Source organism: Podarcis vaucheri (assembly GCF_965113315.1).
Source record: "Podarcis vaucheri genome assembly, chromosome: 8".
NCBI classification, from domain to species: Eukaryota; Metazoa; Chordata; class Lepidosauria; order Squamata; family Lacertidae; genus Podarcis; species Podarcis vaucheri.
The window spans coordinates 95454784-95470566 of NC_138766.1; the positions used below are offsets into that span (position 1 = coordinate 95454784).

Consider the following 15783-nt stretch of genomic DNA (forward strand, 5'->3'; position numbering starts at 1 on the left):
TAAGAGCACTTGGCTAAAAGATGAGAAATAAGGTAAAATTAAGCAGAAGTAGCAAATAGTTAAAGAGCCAGAAGGGGAAGTTGAGGGAAGTCACCGGTTGGGGGGTGTTTTGTTTTATTGTATTTTGTTTGATATGATCAATATGTTCAATATAAAATGTAATTTTTAATAAAAACTTATTTTTTTAAAAAAAGTGAACGTTGTTATAGGCTTCCAGCGAAAGGGCCGGCGCCTGCCTGACGCCAAGAGGCCGGGAGTTCCGCAGGGGAACAGCCAGGCGGCGCAGCAGCAGCAGCAGCCTTCCAGCTGTCGCGAGAGCCCACGAGGCCCGAAGACTACCGCGGTCTGTCAAACGCATCCCTCGGAGGCGGGACTTCCTGGTTTCCCGTCCTATCAGAGACCGAAGGCTCTGACTGGGCCGCAGCTGCCTGTCTTTGGGCGGGAAAATGCGAAAAGGTGCCAGGAGCTGCCGCTGAGGCAAATCTCGAACGCGGTGCCGAGTCTCGGAGCGGGGGCCTGGCCACCCGGCGTGACGGAGCGCCGCTCTCCCCGTCTGCCGTCGCGCTCTCTGACGGTCGGTCTCCCACCTGTGTCGTCACCGCCCCCCGCCCCGCCCGCCAGAGACCCCCCCAAGGAACCGGAAGTCGGTGGGCGGCCCGTTCTCTCTCTCGCAGTTTAGTTCTCGCGAGAGCCTCGCACTCGGGGAAGGAGGAGTCGGGGAAGATGGCGGCGACGACGGCGATCTCTCTGGTGAGCGAGTCGCTCCTCAGCCGGCGGGTGGGGGCTAGGCGGGCGGGAAGGAGGGTGGGCGGCGCGGAGAATACCCCGCCGTCGTGCTCGGGGCGCGGGGGCGCCGCCGCCGAAGTGCCCCCGCCTGAGCCTCAGAGCTATCCCGGCCGGGTAGCGGGCGCGGGGGGAGATGGCGGGACTACATCCCCCAGCATGCCCCGCGCCTCTCTCCCGCCCGGCGCACGGGGCCGCAGTTGCCGCGGCCGATGGGGCGCCTAGTTCTTGGCCTCCCAGGCGCTGAGGAGAGGCTAGCGCTCCGGGGTTTTCGAGGGAGCCCTCTTGGCGCATGCGCATCTGGAGGGCGCTCGCCGCCTGGCGCCGCCTGCCGCAGCGAAGGGATCCCGGCCCGCCGGGAGGAGCGGCCCTTTCCGTGGCCCCTCCTGGAAGGGGGACGGCAGGCGCGCTTCTCACTCCCCCCCCCCACTCATTAGCGGCGGAGGAAATGCTTCCTCCCCGGGGCATGGCGGGACTTGTCTCTTGCCCCCCCCCCCTAGTCAGCCGCTGGCGGCATCCCCGGCTCTAGAGCGGAGCCGTTATCAGGTGTGTGTGTGGGGGGGGGAAGCCCCCTCGCCATCTGCAGGAGCAGCAGCGGAAACTACGGAACTCCCTCCCGCAGGAGGCGAGGCTGGACACCTGCGTGGCTCTAAAAGAGGATTGGGCGAATTCATGGAGGAGGAGGAGGAGGAGGAGGGGTCTACCGATGGCTACAAGCCAGGATGCTTTTGCTGTGTCCTGGAGGCAGCAGTGCTTTTGAATGCCAGCTGCTGGAAACCACACAAGGGGACCGTGTCCTGCTTGCGCGTTTCGCTTTGGGGGAAGCTGGTTGGCCACTGTGAGAAGAGGATGCTGTGCTGAGCCAGGATCCTATGTTTCTAAGCTGTTGCCCTCCAGGCCCCCCCCCCTTTATTTGCTGTGCATTTGTGTCCTGCCCCCCCCTCCAGCACTGTCTGCACTGCAAGAGTTCTGGAGCAAACTGTCATGGCAGGTCCTACCCCTTTCTGATACCACACATGTTGTAGGTTGCTGCTTTTTCTCCTTCCTTTGTGGTGCTATAACACAGGCATGTCGCTTCCCAAGCAGTGGTAACAGTGGAAAAGTTTCACAGAACAGCTGAAGGAGTGAAATGATGTTTGGACCGGTTTGGCTTTAATAGAGTCACAAGCAGAGGCAGCAGTGGTTCTGAATACCAGTTGCTCAAAACTGGAGGGGAGAAAGCTCTTGTGCTCAAATCCTGCTTGCAGGCTTCCCGGAAGAGGCATCTGGTTGGCCTCTGTAAGGCCAGGATGGGCCTCCTAGACTAATCCTGCAGGAGCATTCTTAAGACAGTCTGGTATAAACGTACCTCCAACTTGATAGGTTGCACCTCTGTTACTAAGTCATTGCCGCAAGATGCGCTTGTGCCTGGCTCAGGTGCTTGTAAAAGGGGAGTAGATAGGTAGGTGAGAGTGGAACACCGGATTACATGGAACCACTTGCTCTAATCCTGCAGTCACCATCAGTTCACTTGTTAGTCCTTGTGTTAGTGCTCCCTCCCAAGGCTGCCTTTCTCCTTTGTTAAGAGGAAAGTCTACCTACCATCCTCTTGTTTTTGTCCTCAATCTCTTCCAGTTTATCTGGAAGGTCTTTAAGGAAATCCTCCTGGACTGCTTTCCTCACACCTTTTCCAGCTCCCAGTCAAGTCATACATTTGCCCAACCTTTGCCCTCCTGTGAGGGTAGACCATACTGAGTTAGGTGGATGAGTTGTCTCCCTTGGTCTGAAGCTGCTTCTGGTGTTCTGCAAGGTAGCTTCTGTCCTGTCTCTCTCAAAACACTTTGCATGCCTCCATCTCACCTTCTGGGCCACCATGCCAGCCCCCTTCTCTGCATGCTACTTTAAGGATCTTGTGTGCTGCTTAAAGACAAGGTGCTTTGTAGATTGCCACTCACTTCCTTGCCTCCTGGATCTGGTTACATGTTCAGGGTTGCCATATGTTCTGAACAATTTGGGTGAGGGCCCCACAGTGTGTAAAGCAGCCACATCTCTCTCTGTCTTGAGTGGTTTGGAAACTTCCACAGGATATGTGCAGCTCTTATACGAAAGTGAAATGTTTTTGCTCTGTGCTGCTGCACTGCAGCCTCCTTTGCTGTTCCAACAAGTATTTGCCTGATGAGGCCTCTGGGTGTTGCAGTTGCTGCATTACCACATATGGAGAGAGGCATGTGTGGCTAAGCAGTGGGGGTCCTTTCTAAGTGCTGCTGCTGGGCTTGGGGCCATGTGTGCATCCTTGAACTAGAGCTTGTTCTTCAGAGGCACTCTGGAAAGTTGGAGGGTGGCAGCAGTGGTGAGGATACAATGGCAACACATCGGGGATCACATGGCAGCTTTTTAGGATGGGGTGGGCAATCACTCCTAGAAGAAGAAAGCTGAGTTCTCTGGGGGAGGCTCAGAGACTTTCCCTCTGTCTTCTCATTGCTCTCCCTTCTGAAGCAGCACAGACTTTCCCTGCAGCACTGCTCAGGCCTGGCCACCTTTTATGAGTGTCTCTTTCGTTGCAGGGCACAGAGACCGTCAAGGTAGAAAATGGACAAAGCACAGCAGCCAAGTTGGGACTCCCTCCTCTCACCCCAGAGCAGCAGGAGGCTCTTCAGAAGGTGAGTGGACCAGCAGGGGCCTTCCTGCTTGCATGCTTCTTCTCCCTCTCAAGGCTAGCCGTAATGAGGCTAGGAAGCATCACAGCTCATGGGGAGTAGAAGGCCAGGGGCTAGTCTGCCCCTCCATCCCTAGATGTCCACTTCATGCGTCTAGGCCCCCTTGGCAAACAACTCCAGTAGCTTTGAAGGTGATGAGGGGAGTCTTGAGCTTCTCGGTCAGCATTGGGCAACAGCCACTGACTACCAACCTGTCGATGGAGGGGAACTGGTCTCAGGCAGGTGGGCTCTGGAGGAGGAGGGGGTAGTCCTCTGTGCTTGCAGTGCTGGGAAATGCCTCACGCTTTGAGGATGTCGCTGTGGATGTCTGCTCTGTGACTCTGGGCTTTCTGTCCCCTTCAGGCCAAGAAGTATGCAATGGAGCAGAGCATCAAGAGTGTCTTGGTGAAGCAGACTATTGCCCACCAACAGCAGCAGCTCACCAACCTTCAGGTGAGGCACCACCCAGGGAAGCCCTGCCTTTGCCTCTCCCTCCTCCCCCCTCCCCCAAGGTGGATCCCTTTATGCACTTAGAGCCACTGCACAGCCCTGAGATGTGACTGGAGCCAGGTACTTTAGCTTCCGTTTCCGCTGCGAAATTGGAGTGTGTTGTATTCCCTCCCCCCTCTGCTAGCTCCCAGGCCCACACACTTGCTTGCATTCATTGCCTGGGTAGGGGAAGCTTAGCTGCTGAAGGAGGAGGAGAGCTGGGCTCCCAGCTGGGAGTCCTGCTGTTGGCCTGCCTAGAAGGGGGTGCCTGGGGTTGCTGGGTACATCGTCCTCACACTGACAGGGGTAGGGAGTGGCAGTCGCCTTACAGTGCAAGAGGGGTCTGTAGCTGCTGGCGAAGCCCTCTTGCTCAAGAGCCACAGAGTGGGGGTGGGGGCACTGGGGCCAGGCCCTTTGGGCAGCTCTGGGTTACTGGGTGGGGGCAGCTCCCTGCAATTAGGCAGCTGTTGAGGGTCAAAGAGGAGCCCCGCCTGTCCTGAAACACCCCCCTCGCTCCCTGGGGCTGGCAGGGGCTGTGCAGCGAGGAGGTGGAGGTGGCAGCGGCAGGCAAGCAAGGAGGAAAGAAGGAAGGAGAGGCCTCTTCCACTTGAGTTTTGACGAAAAGCCGTCGTATGCTCAGCTCCCACAGACTGAACTCTGTCTTTACTGTCTTTCAGATGGCAGCAGTGACAATGGGCTTTGGAGATCCTCTCTCACCTTTACAATCGGTCAATAGACACATTCACTTCTTCTGGGGCACTTGGTCTTAGTCAGGGCCTAGCACAGGGGAGGACGTAGCTGTGGCCTCCCCCTCCCTCCCTCTCCCTCCACATACCCGCCTGCTTTGGACACGCCCCACCAACCCAGGCCAAGTGTTAGCTCCCCAGAGGAAGGAAGACCGTGGGCTGGGGGCAGCCGGGGCCGTTGGAGGCATTGGGCAGAGAGAGAAAGAGCGAAAGAGCTTTAGAGCCAAGCAACTGGGAGAGCCACCTCTCTAGGGATGCTGAGGTCCTGACCTAAAAGTAACTGCCAAGGTAACTCACCAGTGGGCCAGCACGGGACGCGAGAGGCCTGGCTGCTGGGTGTTGGGGCAGTGAAGGCCCCTCTGGGCAAGTTGGACTGCTCTCCCGGGAGAACACTGCTAGGACAGTGTTTACGGGGGTGGAGAGAGAGAGGTGGCAGTTGCCAGTCCTCCCTCTGCCTCGCCATGCGCAGGGCTCGGGCTGGTAGGGCACCCGCCCCTGCTCCTGTAGCTGGAGCCTAAGCACTGCACAGACACCTCACAGAGCCTCCTCCAGCTGTACTGCGGCACAGCAGGGTTAGCCTGAGCACTTGGCAGGGCTTGGACTCCTGCCAGGCCCTTGTGCCGCACTGTGCCTGGGCATGGGGTGGAGGTGGAGCTTGCTGAGGCATCCCGGTTACTGCAGCGTGGTGGACAGGGAGGCAGAAGACAGACTGAGCCCTCCAGGAGCCGTTGAAGAGTCCGGCCTTTGAGCACAGAAGGGCAGAAATGCCCTTGAGGGCTGGCCTCTGGATTTGACGGAGGGTACCGGCCGCTCTTCTGGGGCTGGGAGCCTGGGTTTAGCTTAGCATTGGTGGGGCGAGGTCTCCACGGGAGCGAGTAACTGGCTGGTGGCCTTGCAGTGCACCTGGCCACCCACCCGTGGCACCTCATAGGAGCTGCCCGTCGCTTCCCTGCTTATGTTGGGAGGGGAGCAGGCAGGTCCTGGGGCGGGCTGGGGTTGGTTGTCCTCAACCCCACGTGCTTCCCTTGCGAGTGCATGCAGCATCTCTCCCTAACTCTTTGCTCTGCTGGCTCCTGAATGCTGGGAGGTGTGATGAGGTCCTCGAGGTTGCCCTGTGGCTCTAGTTTCCTTAGTCTGCAGCTGGGAGCCCCATTCCAGAGAGGGGGCCCTTTGCTGGCCCCACAGGCCCCAGACCGGCTCACTTCGCATAGGGAAGGCAGGCTTGGCTTGCAGCTGTCCACTGCCTCACCCATGCAGTTCTCTTCTAGCATGGTCTTCAGCCTCTGTCCCAAAGAGAGGGAGGGAGGGAGCAATGAAGGAAGGAGTGATCAGGGTGGGCCTTATTTGCCTCCTTTTGGTCTCTTGGATCATGCAGGCTCCTTCCGGCCAGAGAAGCATTGCGGGGCCCCTTGGGGGCCCCAGGGCAGCCCTGACCGTTGCACAAAGTCCACGTGGCTCTGGGCAGCCAGTGCGTGTCCCTGGCCATTGGACTCTCCTCTCCCCACCTGATCCCAGAGAGCAGTTCCTTCTGCTGGCCCCATGTGCAGGCGCGGGAGTGCAACTGCTCCAGGGTCCGGCTGGGTTTCCACAGTAGCCTTGTGTGCCACTGCAGGCCAGCAGCTGGGTGGTGGCAAACCTGGGATTGGACGCCAGCTGAGAGTGTCTGGCTCGGGGCTCCAGCCAAGACAGTATGTGGAGGGGAGGGGCAGGGAGACGCATGACTACGGCCCGTGCTTGGGACAGCAGCCCGTTCTTTGGAGCGCAGGCAGCGGAAATGACCCCTTCACACGGGCTGTTGGTTGTTTCTGATGGGGCCTGTCTTGGGGGATGAGGGTTTTGTCAGGTGAAGACTGAAGCTGGATCTCTTGCTGCCCCATGGGAGGTGGTTGACCCCTTTCTGTCTGCAGTAGGATGTGGCAGGTTCCTCTTGCAGGAGTGAGATGAGATGGCTTGGGTGGGCCAGGCTGGGCTGGGGCTGCTGAGACTCGGAGCTTCCCTTCGCTGCTGGGGGGGGGGAAGGAAAGCGGGGTTGTTGGGGAAGAGCTGTCCTTGCCCCTCCAGCTGCCCCCCAAGCTGACCAGCCAGACCTTCTCTCTGATACAGATGGCAGCCCAGAGGCAGAGGGCTCTGGCCATCATGTGCCGGGTCTACGTGGGCTCTATTTACTATGAGCTTGGAGAGGACACGATCCGTCAGGCCTTTGCCCCCTTCGGCCCCATCAAGAGCATCGACATGTCCTGGGACTCTGTGACCATGAAGCACAAGGTTGGTGCTGCTGTGCTGCAGCCAGTTGGGTGAGACCCTTCAGGAGGGGCGCGGCGCGAGGGCCCTGGCATGGGTTGTGAACACCACTCTCTCCCCCTCCTTCCTTGCAGGGCTTTGCTTTTGTGGAATATGAGGTGCCTGAAGCTGCTCAGCTGGCCCTGGAGCAGATGAACTCCGTCATGCTGGGGGGGCGGAACATCAAGGTACACACAAGCGCCGGCAGGTGGCTCTCCATGGCCCTGGCAGGGCGGTGCTGCTGCTGCTGCTGCCCATTTGACTCCCTCTCGGTTCACCTGCCAAGACAGGACTCTGCAGGCATGGAAGCCCCATGCTGACTCCCTCCCCCTATTGGAAATCTGCTTTGGTGCCCGCCCCCCGCTCACCTGGATTTTCAGCAGGGGCTGGACTCCCTCACCTCCAAGCACACCTCCCCTCCCCTCTGGCCCGTTAGTTGCCTGCTTGTTGTCCAGAGGGAAGCAGTCACTTGTACCCAGCACTGTCTTCTGGGGCTCCCTGCAGAATTGTGTGTGCAGCAGTGTCAGGAGAGTGTTGGGTGGGCGGCATGCAGGCCTGTCCTCCTCAAGGCAAGGACCTTTGCTTGCAGGTGGGGAGGCCCAGCAACATTGGCCAGGCCCAGCCCATCATCGACCAGCTGGCGGAGGAGGCACGGGCCTTCAATCGCATCTACGTGGCCTCAGTTCACCAGGACCTTTCGGATGATGACATCAAGAGTGTTTTTGAGGCCTTTGGGAAGATCAAGTCCTGCACGTTGGCCCGGGACCCCACGACAGGGAAGCACAAAGGCTACGGATTCATTGGTAAGTGGGCTGCCAGCGACGAGGGCAAAATCCACTCTGGTATGGGGCAGCTGCCCTCTAATCGCCATCTTCTCTTCTTGCAGAATATGAGAAGGCACAGTCTTCGCAAGATGCTGTCTCGTCCATGAATCTCTTTGACTTGGGGGGCCAGTACCTCCGAGTGGGCAAAGCTGTCACGCCCCCTATGCCGCTCTTGACTCCTGCCACTCCAGGAGGCTTGCCCCCAGCAGCGGCAGTCGCAGCCGCTGCTGCCACAGCAAAGATCACAGCTCAGGTAAGAAGCGGAGTTGAGCATTAGCATTGAGCCGCGTGTGCTGCTCCGTGGTCTGGGTTTTGCAGGCACAGGTTGCACACGTGTGCACCCATCTCTTCCATCACATTGCCTGCCTAGAGCATCTCTAGGGGCTGGAGCGACCTGCTTGGGCTCTCTTGTTTCAGCCTGCCATGAGTGCTGGTGGCTGTAGCGCTGAAGACAGTTTGTGGGCCCCTCAAGCCTCTTTGGGTGCTTGGAAAAGGAGGGCCAGGGCTCCTTGGGCAGGTCTGATGTGGTGCTGTTGCCTTTCCTTCCGTAGGAAGCTGTGGCAGGTGTGACAGGAGCTGCCGTCCTCAGCACGTTAACAACTCCAGGGCTGGTGACGCCGGCACTGACCTTAGCACAGCCCCTGGGCGCTTTGCCGCAGGCTGTGATGGCTGCCCAAGCACCAGGTGTAATCACAGGTGAGTCTGAAGACAGGGCGCTGAAAGTCTCACATGCTGGGTGTGGAGGTGAGGGTGGCCCTGGCATTTGGAGGCTGGAGGTCTCCTTCCTGAATTTGTTGAATCTTCTTTTAAATCCCTCAGTGAGTTCCATAGGTGTGTTGTGTGGAGAAGTCGTTCCTTTTGTGTCCTGAACCTGCTGCCAGTCTAATTTCATTGGAGAACAAAAATAACTTTATTTGCTCTCACTTCTCCACACCAACATTCTTTTCTGTGTTTTCCCATTGTGTATCTACACTAAAGTAAGCCAACAACCTTCTAAGCAAGATGCTCCAGCCTCTTCATCATCTTGCTTGTCTTTTTCTCCACCTGCTTCAGTTCCATGATGTTCTGTTCAAGATGAGGCATCCACAGCATCTCTGTATGATGGCTGTTCTGGTTTTGATTTCCTGAAATGGCCCTTTTCTCTGCTGCTTAAATGCTGCTCACATTGCTCATGAAACCCGATGTGTTTATTGTGACTCAAGCAGGACATGTAAAGTTTCACTAACCTTTTAGAGTTCTTTGAAAGTGTAAGCAAGCCTATAGATAGAGGTGGTCCAGTCAGCATTGTGCATTGAACCTTTGGAAAAGCTGCTGGTAAAGTCTCTCATTAAATACTCCAGAATAAGTTTAGCGGTCATGGGGTCAGAGGGCAGGTTTGTAGCTTATTAAGGAAGAGGAAGCAGAGAGTAGAACCAATGTAGGAGGTGGAGTCACCCAAGGATTAGTATTGGGATGGGTGCATTTTAATTTACTCATTAGTTAGGTGCAAGCAGTGAGGTGGCTGTTTGCTGGTGATGCCAAATGTTCCAAGTTGATTAAAATGAAAAGGGATTGTGAGGAGCTCCAAAATGATCTCTCCAAACTGTTAAATGGGTTTTAACATGGCAAATGCAATTCTGTTCAGTCAAAAGGAAAGTTAAGTACATTGGAGCAAAAAATCTTAAATTCATACATAGGCTAATGGGGTCTGAACTGGCAGTGACTGGCCAGGACCAAGACCTTAGGGCTGCAGTGGACAGCTGAGTGAAGAGCTTGACCCAGTGTGTGGCAGCTGTAAAAAGGCAAATTCCATGCTAGGGATCATTAGGAAAGGAACTGAAAGTAAAACAGCTGATCTCATAATGTTGTTACAAAAATCTATGGTGTGGCCACATTTGGAATACTGTGTCCAGTTCCGGTGGCTTCACCTCGAAAGGATATTGTAGAGATGTCAAAGGTTTGTTGGCTTATAAAAGTACTTTTTTACCACTATATCATAAACAACCGGGGCGGTGTATAAAGTTCAGAAAAGGGCGAACAACATGACCAAGGGGCTGGAGCAGCAGCAGCAGCAGCAGCATTTGGGGCCTTCCAGTATAGCAGGGGAAAGAGAAGTCTGGGAAGCATCATAGAAGTGTATAAGGCATGCATTCATTGGAGGAAGTGGGGAAGGACAAGGTTTTCTTCTGGCCGCGTAATGCCAGAACCCAGTGAGGCCTTCCAAAGAAGTTGCACGTTTAGGACAGATTCAGGTACTTTTTCATACTGTGAATAGTCAAACTCTGCTATTTGCTCCCACAAAATGTTGTGTTGGCCACCCAAAAGATCTAGACCAAATAATGGTGGGTAAGTCTACTAGCCATGATGGCTCTGTGTTCTGCCATCAGTGCCTGAAGCAGTATCCTTCTAAATGCCAGCTGCTGGGAATCTCAGAGAGGGAGAGCGCTGTGGGCTTCCCCCCCAGAGGCATCTGCCTGGCCACTGAGAGCAGTGTGCTCCACGGGCCTTTCTTATTTTCCAGAAGGGCTCTCCTTGTGAAAACAGGTAATTCCTGCCCTTTGCTTCCTGTCTTTAAACCATTCAGTTAAATAATGCATAAGAGGATTTGACCTCTTTCTCAAGAGCTGTTGATGAGGAAGTTTGTTGAAAGCCATCTACATATTTGTTGCTATTCTCAAAGAATTCTAAAAGGTTGGTGAGACAGGACTTCTTATTGCAGAAGCCTTAGCAAGGGTTGTTCTTCTCTACATTTGACAACTGTAGCCTTGCATATATGTTTTCTACCAGCAAAGCCTGGTTTGGGGGACAGATCATGTCAGGGGATGCATTTGCCTAGTGCAAGAAGTCACTAATTTCTTGCAGCCACCCTCTCCCCAGATGCTTGCAGCACATCAGTTTCATTCACCCCCAGAATCACTTGTTAATCTCATGCTACAACTTTGAGGTACTTTGTAGCCTTTGTACTTCTGGGGAGAGTCTCAAAACAACCTCAGTTCAAGGTGTTTTCTCCCTTTGCCCACACCTGTTGGAGATAGGGGTGAGCAATGAAGTCATGCTTGTAGATGATGGGATATTAATTCCTTTACACTGTGTACAACCCTGGTCACCTTACCACAAACAAGATACTGTAGAGCTGGAACAGAAATGTTTCGGGCTTTGTAGTATTGAAATGTGAGCAGGGAGGCATATGAGGGGTTTTTGAAATGATTTCATGGCATAGAGAAAGTGGACTGAAAGCAGTTTTTCTTCATTGCAATAATAATTTAGGTTACCTTAGCAAGAGGCATTGGTAGTAGGTTCAGCAGAGATAAGAGGGGACTTACTGGAATATGGAACTTGCTGTTAGAAGGCATCCAATTACCATATTTCCTTTAATAGAAGATTTGGTGGAGGCCAGCATTCTCAGTGACTATAAGCTATGATGGTCGTTGAACCTTCACCAATATGGCATGTTGTGGAGTGTATGCCTGCCTGGTGATTTCTTTGGAAAACTGGTTGCTGGACTAGGTGGGCCTTTGATCTGATTGAGCAGAGCTGCATTCAGGAGGATTGGGAAGCTGCTTTGTATCAAGTCAGAACACAACCCTATACATAGCCCAGTATTGTCTTTTCTGACTGGCAGACAAGGACTCCGAGATCTTGGGCAGAGAAAGAGGTAGAACAGTTGGTGGTAGAGCAGCTGCTTTGCATATAGAAGGTCCCAGGTTCAATCCCTGTCATCTCCAGGCCTCTGCCTGAAATACTTGAAAGCTGCTGCTGCCAGCCAGTGTAGACAGTCCTGAATTTGCTATGTTCCTGAATCAGAGCTCCCTCCCATGAGCTGTCATTACTGCATTCTCCCGGGTGGTGCTTGGCCTCCCCCTTTTTGGGTGCCCTGCTCATTGCCTGGGGAGGGAGGGAGGGTCCTGGAGCATATGAGTTGCCTGGCACTGCTCTTGCTCATGCCTTGGTCTGTTTCTTTCTCTTCAGGCGTGACCCCTGCTCGCCCACCCATTCCCGTCACCATTCCCCAGGTGGGTGTGGTGAACCCCATCTTGGCCAGCCCCCCAACACTAGGCCTGCTAGAAGTAAAGAAGGAGAAGGAAGAGGAGGAAGTTTTCCAGGAGTCTGAGAGGCCAGAAATGCTCAGTGAGCAGGAGCACATGAGCATCTCTGGCAGCAGCGCCCGCCACATGGTCATGCAGAAGCTGCTTCGGAAGCAGGAGGTGAGTTGGGGCCAGGGCAGTGAACTTAGCTGCCCCTGGCTTTCTGCCCTGGGACTGGGAGGAGAAGGGACAGGACAGGAAATGTGGTGGAAGGTGGTGCAGAGTGAGATTGACAACACCCTTTGGCTGGGGTGTGGGGAGCCAGCTACCAGAGGATTTCCCCACCCCAGAGTGGGTAAGGAGGGGTCTTGTGGAGTTGTGACATTTTGCTCTCCTTTTCTCCTGGCAGTCAACTGTGATGGTCTTGCGCAATATGGTGGACCCCAAAGACATTGACGATGACTTGGAAGGGGAAGTGACAGAAGAGTGTGGCAAGTTTGGGGCTGTCAACAGGGTCATCATCTACCAAGAAAAGCAGGGTGAGGAGGAGGATGCTGAAATCATTGTCAAGATCTTTGTTGAGTTCTCCATGGCCTCAGAGACGCACAAAGCCATCCAGGCGCTGAATGGCCGCTGGTTTGCTGGCCGGAAGGTGGTGGCCGAGGTGTATGATCAGGAGCGATTTGACAACAGTGACCTCTCCGCATGAACTCTGCTCCAGAGAGACTTTGTTATTGTTCTCCTCAACCCCCTTTGTGTTCAGGGATGCTTCTGGGCCAGCATCTCTTGCTCCTGTCATGTATTTGTAGTTTCGGATAAAAGTGCAAGGAGAAAAACCTTTCTACCTTTGTGCTGGAGTGGTGGTGCTGGTGGGGCATTCCCTTCCCAGTGGCAAGAGACTTTGCGCGCTCTCTCTCTTTCCCCTCCCATCCTGTCTTTCTCCCCTGTCCTTTACCACAAAGGAGTGAATGGGCCGCTTTTACTTAGTTATGGGGGTGGGAATGAAGAAAAAGGGGCCAGTTCATCCCCCCACCCCACCCCCTTTCTGGCAATTATGAGGAACCCTTCTGTCAAATGTTCTGGTCCTCTCTTCATACCCCTTGCTTGGTGATGGTGGCAGCAGTCGTGGCCAGCATCTCTCTTCCCCTACAGAGCAGGCGTGTTGCCCCTGAGCCACATAGGGCCAAAGCCACAGCACTCTGGGGAAAATGAAGATGGCAGACGCACCATCTAGCTTTCGGCTGCAGTTCATGACCAGTGGTCAGGGATGATGTGAGCTAGGTCCAAAACCTCTGGGGAGGACACCAAGCTGGTGGAAGGCTGGCCCAGAGGATAGATTGCAAACTCAAGGTTCTCATGGTGGGTGTGAGAGCAACAGAATAAAGTAACACCTAGAAAATAATGATCTGTCCCCCCAACCAGGCTTTGCTGGTAGAAAACATATATGCAAGGCTAGTTGTCAAATGTACAGAAGGACAACCCCTGCTGAGGAAGAAGAATAGAAAGGAAGAAGGAAGTCCTCTTTTGGGGTCTGGAGACTAGGCTCCCAAGCGCCTGCATGGCCGTAGTTGGGGATGCCTCTTCCATGCCCGCTTTCTCCCCCAACCTGGGGAGGGTGGGTGCTTGTGTCTCCTTCCTGTTTCTTTGCTCTGAAGTGCCCCCTCCCCAACCTGAGCAGCAACAAGTGTCTTTTACTCTGTTTTTAAATTGCCATTCTGTTTGGTAATTTAGGGCCAGGGGGGCTGGGGTGGAGAGGATGACCTTTGAGTTGACCCTCAGGAAATGATGGGCCGAGGGAGGTTTGGGACGGTCGCTGAACCGTCTCCCCGCCCCGCCCCCCCTTGCAGCAAAACCCCCCTCGAGCTGCAGCGAATGTCAGTCCCCTTCTAAACTATGCCGCTCAGGCGTCTTGGGGGCCAAAGTCGCCCCCCCCCCGCGTCGCCGTCTTCTCGCCCTGCCAAAGAAGCCTGCCTGCCAGGGAGGGAGGGAGGGAGGGAGCCGCGGGTGCCGGCGAGCGGAGCAAAGGAGGGGGCGGGGCCCTGGCCGGAAGCGGGCCCGGAAGTTCGGCTGGGTCGCGGGGGCTGCCGGGAGTGGTAGTCCCGCTGGGCGGAGGGCGAGGCGGGCGCCCTTTCCCAGGGTGCCTGGCGCGGGGGCGGGGCGGGGCGGCGCCAGGTGCCGGCGGGGCCCGGTCAGCGTCTGGGAGGGAAGCGGGGAGGGAGCGAGGGAGGAAGGAAGGCAGGAAGGCCCCTCCGCCAGCGCCCGCCCCCTTCATGGCTCCGCCGCCGCCGCCGCCGCCTGGGCCCGGGGGGGCGCCCCTCCGGAGAGCAGCAGCAGCAGCGCGCGCGTGAGGCGAGAGGCCGCCGAGGCCGCCGCCGCCGCCAGGATGCTCCGCTGCATGCCGCCGCTGTGGCGCTGCAACCGGCAGGTGGAGACGCTGGACCGGCGGCACTGCTCGCTGCAGGCCGTGCCCGACGACGTCTACCGCTACAGCCGCTCCCTCGAGGAGCTCCTGCTCGACGCCAACCAGCTGCGGGAGCTGCCCAAGGTGCGGGGGGGGGGGGTCGGGAGGGGGGGGCTCCGGGGGAGTCGGGGCGAGCGAGGCCAGGCGCCTCCCCCGGGGCCCCTGCCGGGAGGAGCCGGGCCTCCAATGTCGCCTCGCCCCCTGCAATGCAGGAACCCTGCCTGCCCGGCGAGGGCCAAGGCCACCTGCTAGGGATGCTCCAGCTGTGACTCCTGCGTTGCGGAGGGCGGGACTGGATGACCCTTGGGGTCCCTTTCGACACCCAGGATCCCCCAGAGCCGCCCTTCTCCTCTGCCTGTAGCGCAACTATCCGCCATCTATGCGAGGCCTGGACTCCTTTAGAGCCATTAAGAGGCTCTGCGGTGTGCAAGGCTCGGTGTGAAAGCCAATGGGAAGCCGGCAGGTGAGCTGTGCTCCCAAGGCAGCGCACAAGACTGTGGATGCTGCCAGGCGGAGGCCCCAGCCAGACAAGCCTCTGGCTGAGCCCTTGGGCAGCGGTTGCTCCCAGTCAAGGTGAGGCCCCCGCGCAGCCTCCTGCCTTGGGCAGAGCTCTGAGGTGCGGCTTCCTTGCAGCATGGGGATGCCTTCAGGTGTTTCCGCTTCTGCCGCTTTCCAGTTGGGTCAGAGCCGGTTCTTGAGCTCCCCCTACCAGCTGTGTTGATGCATTTGGGGTTGCTTTTTTTAACCCTCCTCGCCTTTAGGGCGCAGTTAAGGTTGGTAATGACATGTTAAATGTAATCAAGTGAAACTTGCAGCACCAAACACTCCCTCTGGAGCACACAGTGCTCTTGTCTGAAGCTTCCTTGTTCACCTGACCCTGGCCTTAAAAAAAAGAGAGCCGGTCTTCCAGTCCCTCTGGAAGGGGGATGGGCTTGACTCTGGAGCTTGTGAGGCACTGATGGCTTATCTCTAGATCAGTCCCAAAGGTGCAGGAGAGTGTAGATCCCAGGGCATTTAGTGACTCACACCACTCTGCTAGAAGTCCAGCTAGTTCTTTCCCTCAGGATGAGCCTAAGGTTGTGGACCTTTCCTTGCTTTTCCCCGAGGCCTTGTTGTGGCTGTTGCTGGCTGTGGAAGCTGCAGAGAGGGGAGGGGATTCCTTCTGTAAGTGCAAACCAAGCATGTTCTGGACCGAGAAACCTGTGAAGAGCAAACAGTAGAATTGTCAGGAACTCTGGCTGGGACGGGTCGGTGCCCTCCTCCTTTGCCTCTTGGTGGTGTGGGTTGGAGAGCTGGACGTCTAGCTGAGCAAGCACCCACTATCCTTTGAGACTTGAGTGGGGTGCCATCAGTCCCCACCCCCAGCCCTGGCCAAATCCCAGGGCTTCCCTGAATTCCGGGGGAGGGAGGCAGGCAGGCAGGCACCAGCCTCTTGTGCAACTGTTCCACAGCTGCCGTGCTCCACCCCACACTGGCCGGGGTAGGGCTGGGCCCTGAGCTCTGTGTGCATGTTGTGGAATG

At 56.3% G+C, this 15783-nt stretch overlaps 2 protein-coding genes across 9 annotated transcripts in view; both read left to right on the forward strand.

Moving 5' to 3' along the window:
- Positions 1-242: 242 nt before the first annotated feature.
- PUF60 (poly(U) binding splicing factor 60) lies at positions 243-12637 on the forward strand. 3 transcript variants are annotated; one of them, XM_082236160.1, is made up of 11 exons: positions 591-750; positions 3327-3422; positions 3822-3911; positions 4625-4675; positions 6797-6958; positions 7069-7161; positions 7563-7776; positions 7860-8050; positions 8349-8493; positions 11746-11981; positions 12211-12637. In XM_082236160.1, exons 1-11 carry the CDS (start codon positions 724-726, stop codon positions 12508-12510), a joined length of 1605 nt encoding a protein of 534 aa, XP_082092286.1. In that variant the 5' UTR covers positions 591-723; the 3' UTR covers positions 12511-12637. The 3 variants fall into 3 exon arrangements, with proteins under 3 accessions (XP_082092287.1, XP_082092286.1, XP_082092288.1); XM_082236162.1 differs by having other exon boundaries at positions 709-777; XM_082236161.1 differs by lacking the exon at positions 4625-4675 and having other exon boundaries at positions 243-777.
- Positions 12638-14114: 1477 nt separating this feature from the next.
- The window catches only part of SCRIB (scribble planar cell polarity protein), a 51677-nt gene continuing 50008 nt past the window's right edge, over positions 14115-15783 (forward strand). For 3 of the 6 annotated variants that reach the window (XM_082235459.1, XM_082235458.1, XM_082235456.1), the window contains exon 1: positions 14117-14346. In XM_082235459.1, the coding sequence (XP_082091585.1) occupies positions 14185-14346 (162 nt within the window). In that variant the 5' untranslated portion in view covers positions 14117-14184. Of the gene's footprint in view, positions 14347-15783 lie in introns of all 6 variants that reach the window. The other 3 variants (XM_082235457.1, XM_082235455.1, XM_082235460.1) reach the window with 3 other exon arrangements.

Excerpts from the sequence above, each read along its gene's own strand:
- PUF60 (XM_082236162.1), top strand. The coding sequence starts at position 724 with ATGGCGGCGACGACGGCGATCTCTCTGGTGAGCGAGTCGCTCCTCAGC. Across the intron at positions 7,162-7,562 it reads TGGGGGGGCGGAACATCAAG|GTGGGGAGGCCCAGCAACAT; the intron begins GTACACACAAGC and ends CTTTGCTTGCAG. Across the intron at positions 8,051-8,348 it reads CAGCAAAGATCACAGCTCAG|GAAGCTGTGGCAGGTGTGAC; the intron begins GTAAGAAGCGGA and ends TTCCTTCCGTAG.